This window comes from Bos mutus, chromosome 10, assembly GCF_027580195.1.
Source record: "Bos mutus isolate GX-2022 chromosome 10, NWIPB_WYAK_1.1, whole genome shotgun sequence".
NCBI classification, from domain to species: domain Eukaryota; kingdom Metazoa; phylum Chordata; class Mammalia; order Artiodactyla; family Bovidae; genus Bos; species Bos mutus.
Window position 1 is genome coordinate 690,029 of NC_091626.1, and position 15,539 is coordinate 705,567.

The 15,539-nt window shown below is 41.2% G+C and overlaps 1 protein-coding gene across 1 annotated transcript in view; it reads left to right on the forward strand.

Moving 5' to 3' along the window:
* Positions 1-15,539, forward strand: part of REEP5 (receptor accessory protein 5) — a 50,643-nt gene that overhangs the window by 19,289 nt on the left and 15,815 nt on the right. Inside the window, exon 3 of the mRNA XM_070377173.1 lies at positions 9,583-9,721. Within this exon, the coding sequence (XP_070233274.1) occupies positions 9,583-9,721 (139 nt within the window). The remainder of the gene's footprint in view (positions 1-9,582; positions 9,722-15,539) is intronic.

The following is a 15,539-nucleotide window of genomic DNA, read 5'->3' on the forward strand; positions in this document are numbered from 1 at the left end:
TGGATCTCCTTGGAGTCCAAGGGACTCTCAAGAGTCTTCAACACCACAGTTCAAAAGCATCAATTCTTTGGTGCTCAGCTTTCTTTATAGTCCAACTCTCACATCCATACATGACCACTGGAAAAACCATAGCCTTGATTAGATGGACCTTTGTTGGCAAAGTAATGTTTTTGCTTTTTAATATGTTGTCTAGGGTGTTCATAACTTTTCTTCCAAGAAGCAAGCATCTTTTAATTACATGGCTGCAATCACCATCTGCAATGATTTTGGAGCCCCCCAAAATAAAGTCTTTCACTGTTTCCATTGTTTCCCCACCTATTTGCCATGAAGTGATGGGACCGGATGCCATGATCTTAGTTTTCTGAATGTTAAGCTTTAAGCCAACTATTTCACTCTCCTCTTTCACTTTCATCAAGAGGCTTTTTAGCTCTTCTTCGCTTTCTACCATAAGGGTGGTGTCATCTGCATATCTAAGGTGATTGATATTTCTTCCAGGAATCTTGATTCCAGCTTGTGCTTCTTCCAGCCCACCATTTCTCATCATGTACTCTGCGTATAAGTTAAACAAGCAGGGTGACAATATACAGCCTTGACGTACTCCTTTTCCTATTTGGAACCAGTCTGTTGTTCCATGTCCAGTTCTAACTGTTGCTTTCTGACCTGCATACAGATTTCTCAGGAGGCAGGTCAGGTGGTCTGGTATTCCCATCTCTTTCAGAATTTTCCATAGTTTTTTGTGATCCACATAGTCAAAGGCTTTGGCATAGTCAATAAAGCAGAAATAGAAGTTTTTCTGGAACTCTCTTGCTTTTCCAATGATCCAGAGGATGTTGACAATTTGATTCTGGTTCCTCTGCCTTTTCTAAATCCAGCTTGAACATCTGGAAGTTCATGGTTAACGTACCACTGAAGCCTGTGTTGGAGAATTTTGAGCATTACTTTACTAGGGTTTGAGATGAGTGCAATTATGCAGCAGTTTGAGCATTGTTTGGCATTGTCTTTCTTAGGGATTGGAATGAAAACTGACCTTTTGCAGTCCTGTGGTCACTGCTGAGTGTTCCATATTTGCTGGCATACTGAGTGCAGCACTTTCACAGCATCATCTTTTAGGATTTGAAATAGCTCAACTGGAATTCCATCACATCCACTAGCTTTGTTTGTAGTGATGCTTCCTAAGGCCCACTTGACTTCACATTCCAGGATGGCTGGTTCTAGGTGAGTGATCAGACCATCGTGATTATCTGGGTCATGAAGATCTTTAGTGTATAATTCTTCTGTGTATTCTTGCCACCTCTCCTTAATATCTTATGCTTTTGTTAGGTCCATACCATTTATGTCCTTTATTGAGCCCATCTTTTCATGAAATGTTCCCTTGGTATCTCTGATTTTCTTGAAGAGATCCCTAGTCTTTCCCATTCTATTATTTTCCTCTATTTCTTTGCATTGATCACTGAGGTAGGCTTTCTTATCTCTCTGTGCTATTCTTTGGAACTCTGCATTCAAATGTAATCCATATATCTTTCCTTTTCTCCTTTGCCTTTTGCTTCTCTTCTTTTCACAGCTATTTTTAAGGCCTCCTCAGACAACCATTTTGCCATTTAGCATTTCTTTTTCTAGGAAATTAGAATGAGGAGGAAATTCAGTTCATTTCAGTTGCTCAATCATGTCTGACTCTTTGCAACCCATGAATTGCATCACGCCAGGCCTCCCTGTCCATCACCAACTCCCGGAGTTCACTCAAACTCACATCCATTGAGTCGGTGATGCCATCTAGCCATCTCATCCTCTGTTGTCCCCTTCTCCTTCTGCCTCCAATTCCTTTTCCAATGAGTCAACTCTTCGCATGAGGTGGCCAAAGTACTGGAGTTTCAGCCTCAGCATCATTCCTTCCAAAGAACACGCAGGACTGATCTCCTTTAGAATGGACTTATTGGATCTCCTTGCAGTCCAAGGGACTCTCAAGAGTCTTCTCCAATACCACAGTTCAAAAGCATCAATTCTTTGGCGCTCAGCTTTCTTCACAGTCCAACTCTCACATCCATACATGACCACTGGAAAAACCATAGCCTTGACTAGATGGACCTTTGTTGGCAAAGTAATATCTCTGCTTTTGAATATGCTATCTAGGTTGGTCATGAGGAGGAAATTAGAATGAGTCAATTCATATGATGGGTGGTGTGACTTCTTTTCTCCCTCTATGTCATTTTATGTATTGTGAAAAAAAGTGTCTTTTTGCTCAGTTGTGTCCGCTCTTTTGTGACCCCACAGACTATAGTCCACCAGACTCCTCTGTCCATGGAATTCTCCAGGGAAGAATACTGAAGTGGGTAGTCATTCCCTTCTCCAGTGAATCTTCCTGACTCAGGGATCAAGCCTGTGTCTCCTTCAAGAAGGCAGATTCTTAACTGTCTGGGCCATCTGTGTGGAGTGAAGTACTTTAAATGCCCTAAAACACAATAGATTGTGTCTGATCATTGTTAGGGAAGTTTGTTAGAAAATCATGAGCAGTTTTCTCAAGAGAGAAATTATATGAATGTGTCTGCTGTTCACTTCAGCGTTTCTTTTAACAAGGCCCTAAAGAGACCTACTCTCATAGGAGACCGTAGTTATATAAAGTCTGGTGCTCCTGTTTTTCCCCTCAAATAGAAATATTTGTCCTCACTTTTGTTATTAAAAGTAGTACATGCTGTATATGTATAACTGATGCTCTTTACTCTACAACTGAAACTAACATTGTATGTCAGTTATAGAAAAATTTTTTAAAAGATGCTAGTATATTCTCACAAATATAGAGAATAAAGTCATTGTTACCAGTGAGGAGAGGGGAGGGGGTAGGGGCAATATAGGGCTAGGCGATTAAGAGGTATAACTGTTAAGTATAAAATAAGCTACAAGAATATATTGTACAATGCCAACTATAGCCAATATTTTGTAATAACTATAAATGGAGTATAACCTTTAAAAATTGTGATTATACTGTACACCTGTAACATATAATATTGTACACCAGTCGTGCTTCAATTTAAAAAAGATGGTACATGCTCATTGAAAGATCTTAAAAAAACAAAATTCTACAATCCCAATACTGAGGCTTAACTGTATTCAACTTGAAAAAAGTATTTCTGAATGCCATTCGTGGTCTATAAACACAGGTCGTTTTCTTTTTTCTTTTAAAAACAAAATTAGTAATCTCTTTTTGACACTCAGCCTTGTATCTTGGACATGTCTCCCTGTTAAGGAATATCCTTTTAAAGGCTTCAGAAATATTTCACTGTATGGATATACCCAAATATATTTAAACAATCCATCCTTCCCTTAAAAAATAAGTATAAACACATGCTTCTATAATTTCTTCTTCTATAATCTTTGAGTTGAAAGTCATTTTAATATCACTCTTTCCTCTCTGAAGTTCATTTTATTTTGTGTCTATAAAATGTAGAACTTGAACTAGAACTTTAAGACATCTTCCAATTCAACAGTCTACAATTTCTAATTCTGCTCAGTGAATTTTTAGAACTGCTTGCCAACCATCTTCCACACCGCAGGCCTGTCTCCTGCTTACCCAGGCCTTGCTTCCTTTCGCTGCCTGCGTGACGGAGGTGAAACTCTGCCCCTGACCAGTGCCCCTGGAGCAGGAGGCACAGCACTGAGTTTAGGTGGCCGTGACCGTGGGCAGAGAGTGGTGCAGGATTGTGCTGCCCTGGCAGTAGTTCTGAGCCCACGGTCGCTGCTGGCGTCTGCCGTTCGAGGGTGACGTGGCACTGGAGAGAGCATGGCCCAGGGCTCTGAGAGCACAGGGGAACTGTTGCCAACCGCTGGGGCGACAATCCCCGAGTCCCTCTAGGATCGAGCTTTTCTCCTCCCTTGGCTGGAAAGGGGTCGCCTACCCTCTGGCCATAGCTTTTTGGAATTGATTCAGTCATTTTGCTTTTCTGTCTTAGAAATGATATGACCAAGTGGTACTGAAACTGGATCTTGGAGCTGGTGGTTCTGAAACTTAGCTGTGTGTTAGAATCACCTGCATATGTTTCTAAAAGCACATACCTGTCATGCTGGAGAGCTTGAGCCACTAGGTCTGAAGGACCTGGTGTATATAGTTTTTACATATATATACACTATCTTTTATATATTTATACACTATAAAAATATAGTGTATATATTTTTTAACCGTTCCTGAGGTGAATGTGGATCATCATCTAAGTCTGAGAACTGGTGGACTAGGGCACCAACTTGGAACACCAACTTGAACATCCCGTTCACTTCTAATGGTCCTCCACCTCAAGGAAGCAGGATGCATGGCCCTTCAGGAATCTGGATGTTGAGACCATGACCTTTCCCCCTGTTAGTCTGCTTTGTGCCCAAGTTGACCTCTCCAAGCCTTGATTTTCTCCAATAGAGGACTCTTGTCCCTTCCAAAAGTCAGATTATGAACTTTTCTGTATCTGTATGAATGAAACAAACATTTACTAACTGCCCACTTAGTACCAGACACTTTGCTAAGTACTGTGCAACAGGTTGGTGAGTAGTTCTCCCAACTAGGAAAACAACTTGGGATAGAGAGACAGACACAGGCTTTGTGGGAGTACACTTCTGGTTCCCCTGCCGAAGGGGTTTTCCTTCCCTAAGCCGCAGTTTCTTTCTCTCAAAAATGAGAATAACATTACCTGTTACATAGGCTATTCTGAAGGCTAAATTAAATAATTATTAAGTTCCTGTCCTTCCCATTCTTTATCTTTGCCTCTTTAGCTGAAGACCAAAAACTACAAAGGGCCTAAGGATAGAGTTGCATCTTAGAATTTCCTGAATCCTGTATGTTGCCTGAAAGTTTGATATATCTTCATTCTGATACAAGTTAAAATACAGTTTAGCAAATGTAAATAAAAGGCAGCAGAGTGGTCAAAGCAAAGGGCCCAATTCCAAAGGCTTCTCCATGTCCGCCAGTGATCCTCAGATAATAGCAGAGGATCCAAGTGTGTGTCCTCAGTCACGCCCAACTCTTTGCAGTCCTGGACTGTAGCCCGCTGAGCTGCCCTGTCCGTGAACTTTTCCAGGTAAGAGTACTGCAATGGGTTGCCATGTCCTACTCCAGGGAATCTTCCTCACCCAGGGATCCAACTTGCATCTCTTGCATCTCCTGTATTGGCAGGCGGATTCTTTACCACTGTACCTGGGAAGCCCAAGAGTCCAAGAGTTCAACTCAGTTCTGACACTGTCTACCCAGAGACAGAATCAAATTACAAGGCTAAAAGGCTCAGTCCAAACAGACCTCCTCACACCTGAAGCACCTGTAACAAGCCCCGGTTGTTAGTTTGTGCTTCTGACCAACTGGCTGTCAACTAGAGGTTCCCACATCCCCTCCTTAGGTTTAATTAGAATGAAGCACAGAACTCACTAGATGACCAATCTATTATAAAAGGATTAAAGGAAACAAATCAATCACCAGATGAAGAGATACATAAGGTACTGTTTATTTTTTGGTTTCTGAATCTGTGGAACTAACATTTTAAAAATAATTGCAGTCTTTCCAAGGCAATAGAAGCAAAAATAAACAAGTGGGACTAATCAAACTTATAAGCTTTTTCACAGCAAAGGAAAACATAACCAAAATGAAAAGATAGCCTACAGAATAGGAGAAAATATTTGTAAACAATATGACTGATAAGGAATTGATTTCCAAAATACACAAACAGCCCATAAAACTCAGTAATAAAAAAACTAAATAACCCAATCAAAAAATCTGCAGAAGACCTAAACAGACATTTCTCCAAAGAAGACATATAGATGGCCAATAGGCACATGAAAAGATGCTCAGCATGCTAATATTAGAGAAATGCAAATCAAAACTACAATGAGGTACCAGCTCACTCTGGTCAGAATGGCCATTATTAAAAAGTCTAGAGGGCTTCCCTGGCAGTCCAGTAGTTAAGAATCTGCTTGCAATGCAAGGGACACTGGTTTGATTCCTGGTCCGGGAAGATCGAACATGCCACAGAGCAACAAAGCCCATGTGCTATAACTACTGAGCCTGTGCTCTAGAGCCCGTGAGCTGCGGCTGCTGAGCCCACGCACTGCAACTGCTGAGGCCTAGAGCCTGCTCTGCAACAAGAGAAACCGCTGCAATGAGAACCCCGTGCACCACAATGAAGAGTAGACCCTGCCGGTTGCAGCTAGAGAAAGCCCGGGTGAAGCAAGGGAGACCCACCACAGCCTAACTAAGCAAATCAGCATACGAATCTGATAAAAGAAACAGTCCTACAGTGTCGGTGGGAATGGAAGTTGGTGCAGCCACAGTCTAAAACAGTGTGGAGATCCTTCAAAAACTAAAAATGGAGTTGCCGTGTGATCCAGTAATCCCACTTTTAGGCATTTATCTAGATAAAACTCTAACTGGAAAAGATATACGTGTCCAGTATTTATAGCAGCATTATTTACAATAGCCAAGGCATGGAAGCAGCCTAAATGTCCATCAACAGATGAATGGATAAAGAAGATGTGATCCTTATATGCAATAGAATATTGCTCAGCCATAAAATAAAAGAATGAAACGATGCCTTTTGCAGCAACATAGATGGACTTAGAGATGATCATACTAAGTGAAGTCAGACAGAGAAAGACAAATACCATACGGTAACACTCTATGTGGAGTTTAAAATATAACACGAATGAACTTAGACTCACAGAGAACAGACTTGTGGTTGCCAAGGGTGGGGTAATTAGATTAAATTAGGAATTTGGGATTAGCAAATGCGAACTGTTATACATAAAATAGATAAACAGCAAGGTCCTACTGTATTACACAAAGGACTATATTCAATATCTTATAATAGACTACCTATATAATGGGGCTTCCCTCATAGCTCAGTTGGTAAAGAATCCACCTGCAATGCAGGAGACCCAGATTCAATTCCTGGGTCGGGAAGATCTCCTGGAGGAGGGATACACCACCCACTCCAGTATTCTTGGGCTTCCCTTGTGGCTCAGCTGGTAAAGAATCTGCCCACAATGAGGGAGACCTGGGTTCAGTCCCTGGGTTGGGAAGATCTACTGGAGAAGGGAAAGGCTACCCACTGCAGTATTCTGGCCTGGAATATTCTGTGGATTGTATAGTCCATGGGGTTGCAAAGAGTCGGACATGACTGTCAATCTGTCAATATAATATCTATCATATCTATCAATGTAATAGAAAAATACACACACACATAAATAACTGAGTCACTTTGCTGTACACCAGAAAGTAACACAACATTGTAAATCAACTATACTTCAGTAAAAAAAGTAATAATGACATAGAATGGAACTAAAAATATCAGTGGTTTCGTAAATGTTTGTTGGCCCTTTGTCCAGGGTAAGATGTATAAGAAACAAATTTTTATCATACTTTGTAATTGTTAAAAATCAACTTAAATGTAAATAGATAAACCATGCAAGCTTGTGCTACATCGCTTCGGTCCTGTCTGACTCTTGCAACCCTATGGACTGTAGCCTGTCAGGGTCCTCTGTCTATGGGATTCTCCAGGCAAGAATACTGGAGTGGGTTGCCATGCCTTCCCCCAGGGGATCTTCCCCAGATAAACTATATTCTATACCAAATAAAGCATCAGATCAGATCAGATCAGATCAGTCGCTCAGTTGTGTCCGGCTCTTTGCAACCCCATGAATCGCAGCACACCAGGCCTCCCCGTCCATCACCAACTCCTGGAGTTCACTCAGGCTCACGTCCATCGAGTCAGTGATGCCATCCAGCCATCTCATCCTCTGTCGTCCCCTTCTCCTCCTGCCCCCAATCCCTCCCAGCATCAGAGTCTTTTCCAGTGAGTCAACTCTTCGCATGAGGTGGCCAAAGTACTGGAGTTTCAGCTTTAGCATCATTCCTTCCAAAGAAATCCCAGGGCTGATCTCCTTCAGAATGGACTGGTTGGATCTCCTTGCAGTCCAAGGGACTCTCAAGAGTCTTCTCCAACATCACAGTTCAAAAGCATCAATTCTTCAGCGCTCAGCCTTCTTCACAGTCCAACTCTCACATCCATACATGACCACAGGAAAAACCATAGCCTTGCCTAGACGGACCTTTGTTGGCAAAGTAGTGTCTCTGCTCTTAAATATGCTATCTAGGTGCTCATAACTTTCCTTCCAAGGAGTAAGCGTCTTTTAATTTCATGGTTGCAGTCACCATCTGCAGTGATTTTGGAGCCCAGAAAAATAAAGTCTGGCACTGTTTCCACTGTTTCCCCATCTATTTCCCATGAATTAGTGGGACCGGATGCCATGATCTTCGTTTTCTAAATGTTGAGCTTTAAAGCATAGCAGGAATAAAAAAACCTCCCATGTAACGGATGTACATTTGTTAGCTCTTTGGTTCACGTGCTTGCCTACTTTTTCCTTTGACTTCCTATTACATCAGCTAGTTTCTGAGGAAAGCTAAAACACAGACACAGTCTACATGTGACAAGCCATTATTTTATAATTAGCTCTCTTCAATTTATTTTGTGGTTCTGTATTTACTCTTGATGTTCAAAACACATTTACTTCATCACCCTCTCCTCGCCTTTTCCTCATGTCATTAACAGTCATTGCAGTCAGCTATAATTTCCCCCACTTGGTCATTTTCTTAAAACACACATGTAGGCAGGCACACATACACCCATGGCTGCTTCTGATTAATTCAGAGGGTTTCTTAGGGGATGATTCAGCATGATTCATCAGACTGTTTCTTTGGCGAACCCCTGTTACCAAGTAGCCAATGTATTTTCAGTAGTTAACCCATTGCATAAGCTAAACAAGACTCATATTTCTTCTAGTTTACTGATGCAGTACAGCTCAGTTATAAGTATCCAGACATGTCAGGATAGGATAAAAAATTATGGAATCGGGTCTTAGAATGAAGGGATTTTTAGGACTAGAAGAAATTCCTCTGATTCAGAAGTAAAAGAAGGTTATTCTAAATTTAGTTCTAAATTTATTTACAGAATGAATTTTGTTTAAGAAGTAGTTGATACTGAGAAGGTCCTAGTGTTAACTGATAAGGGGAGGAAAGGTCACCGCCTGGGGATCACGTGACGACAGTCAGAACTAATGTTAGTTTTCACCTGTTTGTTACGAAGTATGTTATGAACTCTGGAAAGCATTCTGGAACTGTGTTTCCCAAGATATTGTTTATCGAAATGCCTACTCACTCATGATGTACTTCAGTTAAAGTGCGTAAGAACTGAAGTACATGAGTGAATTCTTAATATGTCCCTAGCGGCAGGACCCCACTTGAAAATGGGGATCACTCTAGTTTCCAGTCATTAGTGCTATTTCCTGGAGCTGTGGTGGAGGCCCAGGCAAGGTGGAGACTCATGAGACAACTGGTGCTGGCGTCTCTGGTGACCAGAGGACTGGTAACAAGTGGTTATAATAGCTTGTCTTGATATTTCTGCTTTGCTGTCTGTTTTCGTGTTGAATTCACGCATCTAGTGTCATGGTACATATATTGCCTGAGTTTTTCAGTTGGTATTGGAGGGCAGCGTGAAAGTATAATGATCAAAATTGTCTCATTGAGATCTTACTACATAATACACTTGCTTTTGTATTGCCTTTCAGAATTAAAGCCATAGAAAGCCCCAACAAAGAAGATGATACCCAGTGGCTGACCTACTGGGTAGTATATGGTGTGTTCAGCATTGTCGAATTCTTCTCTGACCTCTTCCTGTCCTGGTTCCCCTTCTACTACATGCTGAAGGTACGTTGGCTTTTCCTGCACTGCCGTGTTTTCTTTCATCTGTTTTAGTTTTGCTCCCTACCACTAGAACAAACTCAATATCAGGACCTATATACAATGAATAGGAACAGATGTTTGAATGTTAGACATCTCTGGCTCTGCCTCAGATTATGTAAACAGGAAGAAAGAACTCAATATAGCTAACTATTTTGTGTATGACCTTGGAAATAGCCAAAGCAATTATGTCTGTAACATGTGTTTGATAATAGTGAAAGATGGAAATACTGTGAACTAGCACAAGCGTTGCTCTTTGCCAAAATCCTATCTTCATGCGCTGTTGTCTGTGTTTGATGCATGAACATTGCAAATTTTATCAATCCTTCAATTATTCACAGTTGTGTGCTGGAGTCTTTATATCTGGACAAAAAATACTCATTTCTTATATAGGTTTGGAAAAAGAAGATGTGAAATCAGCTGAGGAAGTCATTTTAATAACTCTGGCAGGTCCATTAGTCTGGCATCAGCACTGCCACACCTTGTGTTTGGCAGAGGACTCACTTTCGTTACAACTATGAGGAAAGGCAGTAGGAAGTTGAACTTTTTCCTAATGGGCCTGTGTCAACTCTGGACTTGCATCAGAGGCAAATGACAATGAAGAAGTTCATACCTTTTAATAGAGTGGTTGCTTCTTTCTCTCTAAATGGTGAGTCCTCGGATGTCTTCTGTGGAAGAGGCCCTGCTTCCCATGGACGTCATAGGATGCAAAGTGCCTCGGGCTCACTGAGCCAGGCTGCCAAGCTGCAGGGGGTTTAAGTCCAGCTCTTACGAATTATGGGTTCTCTTCTTTCCCTTCATACTCTTTAAGTATTTGTTTTAGTAAGAGTTACAAGTGAGAAAGTTTAAAGACTCAAGTAAGAATACACATGAAGTTACACAAGAAGTAGTTTGAGTTACATATGAAATAGTTTAAAGACTCAAGTAATTCTCGAAGAATTTTGAAGATCTGCATTCCTGCCCCCTGTATTGCCTCTCTTAAAAGTTATTTTAGTTTCCCTCAAATCTAATTGTTTCCTTTGTATATTTAGACCTGTTTTGAGTGTCCTTGTTATTTTAACTTGTCCTAAATGTCTACATTTTTGTTTACTTTCTTTTTAGACTTTTTTTTTTCCTTCCTACAATGTTTTCTTTTATATATATTTAATTAATTTATTTTTTATTGAAAGATATTGCTTTACAGAATATTGCTGTTTTCTGTCAAATCTCAAAATTAATCAGACCTAGGTATACATATATCCCCTCCCTTTTGCAACTCCCACCCCTCTAGGTTGATACAGAGCCCCTGTTTGAGTTTCTTGAGCCATACAGCAAATTCCCGTTGGCAGTCTGTTTTACCCATGGTAATGTAAGTTTCCATGTTACTCTTTCCATACATCTCACCCTCTCCTCCCCTCTCCCCATGTCCATAAGTCTATTCTCCATGTCTGTTTCTCCGTTGTTGCCCTGTAAATAAAATCTTCAGTACCATTTTTCTAGATTCTGTATATATGTATTCAGTTAAGATCAGTTCAGTTGTTCGGTCGTGTCCGACTTTTTGCGACCCCATGAATGCAGCACATCAGGTCTCCCTGTCTGTCACCAATTCCCGGAGTTTACCCAGACTCATGTCCATTGAGTCAGTGATGCCATCCAACCATCTCATCATCTGTCATCCCCTTCTCCTCCTGCCCTCAATCTTTCTCAGCATCAGGGTCTTTTCAAAAGAGTCAGCTCTTCATATCAGTTGGCTAAAGGATTGGAGTTTCAGCTTCAACATCAGTCTTTCCAGTGAATATTCAGGACTGATCTTCTTTAGGATGGATGGTTGGATCTCCTTGCAACCCCTCAAGGGACTCTGAAGAATCTTCTCCAACACCACAGTTCAAAAGCATCAATTCTTTGGTGTTAAGCCTTCTTTATAGTCCAACTCTCACATATACATGACCACTATACATACCATAAACCATAGCCTTGACTAGATGGACCTTTGGTGACAAAGTAATGTCTCTGCTTTTGAATATGCTGTCTAGGTTGGTCATGATTTCCCTGGTGGCTCAGACAGTAAAGTGTGTGCCTACAATGCAGAAGACCCGGGTTCAGTCCCTGGGTCAGGAAAATCCTCTGGAGAAGGAAATGGCAACCCACTCCAGTACTCTTTCCTGGAAAATCCCATGGATGGAGGAGGTTGGTCATAGCTTTTCTTCCAAGGAGTAAGTGTCTTTTAATTTCATGGCTGCAATCACCATCTGCAATGATTTTGGAGCCCCCCCAAAAATAAAGTCTGCCACTGTTTCCACTGTTTCCCCATCTATTTCCCATGAAGTAATGGGACCAGATGCCATGATCTTCGTTTTCTGAATATTAAACTTTAAGCCAACCTTTTCACTTTCCTCTTTCACTTTCATCAAGGAGCTCTTTAGTTCTTCACTTTCTGCCATAAAGGTGGTGTCATCTGCATATCTGAGGCTATTGATATTTCTCCCAGCAATCTTGATTCCAGCTTGTGCTTCATCCAGCCCAGCGTTTCTCATGATGTACTCTGCATATAAGTTAAATAAGCAGGGTGACAATATACAGCCTTGACATACTCCTTTTCCTATTTGGAACCAGTCTGTTGTTCCATGTCCAGTTCTAACTGTTGTTTCCTGACCTGCATACAGATTTTTCAAGAGGCAGGTCAGGTGGTCTGGTATTCCCATCTCTTTCAGAATTCCACAGTTTATTGTGATCCACACAGTCACAGGCTTTGGCATAGTCAATGAAGTAGAAGTAGATGGTTTTCTGGAGCTCTCTTGCTTTTTCAATGATCCAGCAGATGTTGGCAATTTGATCTCTGGTTCCTCTGCCTTTTCTAAAACAAGCTTGAACATTTGGAAGTTCACAGTTCATGTGTTGCTGAAGGCTGGCTTGGAGAATTTTGAGCATTACACTATTAATGTGTGAGACGAGTACAATTGTGCAGTAGTTCGAGCATTCTTTGGCATCACCTTTCTTAGGGATTGGAATGAAAACGGACCTTCTCCAGTCCTGCAGCCACTGCTGAGTTTTCTAAATTTGCTGGCATATTGAGTGCAGCACTTTCACAGCATCATCTTTTAGGATTTGAAATAATTTAACTGGAATTCCATCACCTCCACTAGCTTTGTTTGTAGTGATGCTTCCTAAAGCCCACTTGACTTATTCCAGGATGTCTGGCTCTAGGTGAGTGATCACACCGTGATTATCTGGGTTGTGAAGATCTTTTTTGTACAGTTCTTCTGTGTATTCTTGCCACCTCTTCTTAATGTCTTCTGCTTCTGTTAGGTCCATACCATATCTGTCCTTTATTGAGCCCATCTTTGCTTGAGATGTTCCCTTAGTATCTCTAATTTTCTCGAAGAGATCTCTAGTCTTTCCCATTCTATTGTTTTCTTCTGTTTCTTTGCACTGATTGCTGAGGAATACTTTCTTATCTCTCCTTGCTATTCTTTGGAACTCTGTATTCACATGAGTGTATCTTTCCTTTTCTCCTTTGCTTTTCGCTTCTCTTCTTTTCACAGCTGTTTGTAAGGCCTCCTCAGATAGCCATTTTGCTTTTTTGCATTTCTTTTTCTTGGGGATGGTCTTGCTCCCTGTCTCCTGTACAATGTCACAAATCTCCATCCATAGTTCATCAGGCACTCTATCAGATCTAGTCCCTTAAATCTATTTCTCACTTCCACTGTATAATCATAAGGGATTTGATTTAGGTCATACAAAGCCTTTGACTGTGTGGATCACAATAAACTGTGAAATTCTGAAAGAGATGGGAATACCAGACCACCTGACCTGCCTCTTGACAAACCTATATGCAGGTCAGGAAGCAACAGTTAGAACTAGACATGGAACAACAGACTGGTTCCAAATAGAAAAAAGGAGTACGTCAAGGCTGTATATTGTCACCCTGCTTATTTAACTTATATGCAGAGTACATCATGGGAAACGCTGGGCTGGAAGAAACACAAGCTGGAATCAAGATTGCTGGGAGAAATATCAGTAACCTCAGATATGCAGATGACACCACCCTCATGGCAGAAAGTGAAGAGGAACTAAAAAGTGTCTTGATGAAAGTGAAAGAGGAGAGTGAAAAAGTTGGCTTAAAGCTCAACATTCAGAAAACTAAGATCATGGCATCTGGTCCCATCACTTTATGGGAAATAGATGGGGAAACAGTGGAAACAGTGTCAGGCTTTATTTCTGGGGGCTCCAAAATCACTGCAGATGGTGATTGCAGCCAAGAAATTAAAAGACACTTAGTCCTTGCAAGGAAAGTTATGACCAACCTAGATAGCATATTCAAAAGCAGAGACATTACTCTGCCAACAAAGGTCTGTCTAGTCAAGGCTATGGTTTTTCCAGTGGTGATGTATGGATGTGAGAGTTGGACTGTGAAGAAAGCTGAGCACCGAAGAATTGATGCTTTTGAACTGTAGTGTTGGAGAAGACTCTTGAGAATCCCTTGGACTGCAAGGAGATCTAACCAGTCCATTCTGAAGGAGATCAGTCCTGGGTGTTCATTGGAAGGACTGATGCTGAAGCTGAAACTCCAATACTTTGGCCATCTCATGCGAAGAGTTGACTCATTGGAAAAGACTCTGATGCTGGGAGGGATTGAGGGCAGGAGGAGAAGGGGATGACAGAGGATGAGATGGCTGGATGGCATCACCGACTCGATGGACATGAGTCTGAGTGAACTCCTGGAGTTGGTGATGGACAGGGAGGCCTGGCATGCAGCAATTCATGGGGTCGTAAAGAGTCAGACATGACTAAACAACTGAACTGACTGAATGGTCTAGTGGTTTTCCCCACTTTCTTCAATTTAAGTCTGAATTTGACAATAAGGAATTCATGATCTGAGCCACAGTCAGCTCCCAGTCTTGTTTTTGGTGACTGTATAGAGCTTCTCCATCTTTGGATGCAAAGAATATAATCAGCCTGATTTTGGTGTTGGCCATCTGGTTATGTCCATGATTTTGTTGTGTTTCTTGTGTTGTTGGAAGAGAGTGTGTGCTATGACTAGTGCGTTCTCTTGGCAAAACTTTATTAGCCTTTGCCCTGCTTCATTCTGTACTCCAAGGCCAAATTTACCTGTTACTCCAGGTGTTTCTTGACCTCCTACTTTTGCATTCCAGTCCCCTAAAATGAAATGGACATCTTTTTTGAGGTATTAGTTCTAAAAGTTCTTGTAGGTCTTCATAGACGCTTTCAACTTCAGCTTCCTCATCGTTACTGGTTGGGGCATAGACTTGGATTACCATGATATTGAATGGTTTGCCTTGGAAATGAACAGAGATCATTTTGTCATTTTTGAGATTGCATCCAAGTATTGCATTTTGGACTCTTTTGTTGACTATTATGGCTACTCCCATTTCTTCTAAGGGATTCTTGCCCACAGTAGTAGATATAATGGTCATCTGAGTTAAATTCACCCATTCCAGTCCATTTTAGTTCACTGATTCTTAGAATGTCGATGTTCACTCTTGCCATCTCCTGTTTGACCACTTCCCATTTGCCTTGATTCATGGACCTAACATTCCAGATTCCCATGCAATATATGTGTTAGAATATGGTATTTATCCTTCTCGTTCTGACTGACTTCACTCTGTATAATAGGTTCTAGGTTCATTCCCCTCATTAGGGCTGACTCCAATGCATTCCTTTGTATGGCTGAGTAATATTCTATTGTGTTTATATACCACAACTTCTTTATCCATTCATCTGTCGAATGACATCTAGGTTTCTTCCATGTTCTATCTTCTGTAAACAGTGCTGCAGTGAGCAATGG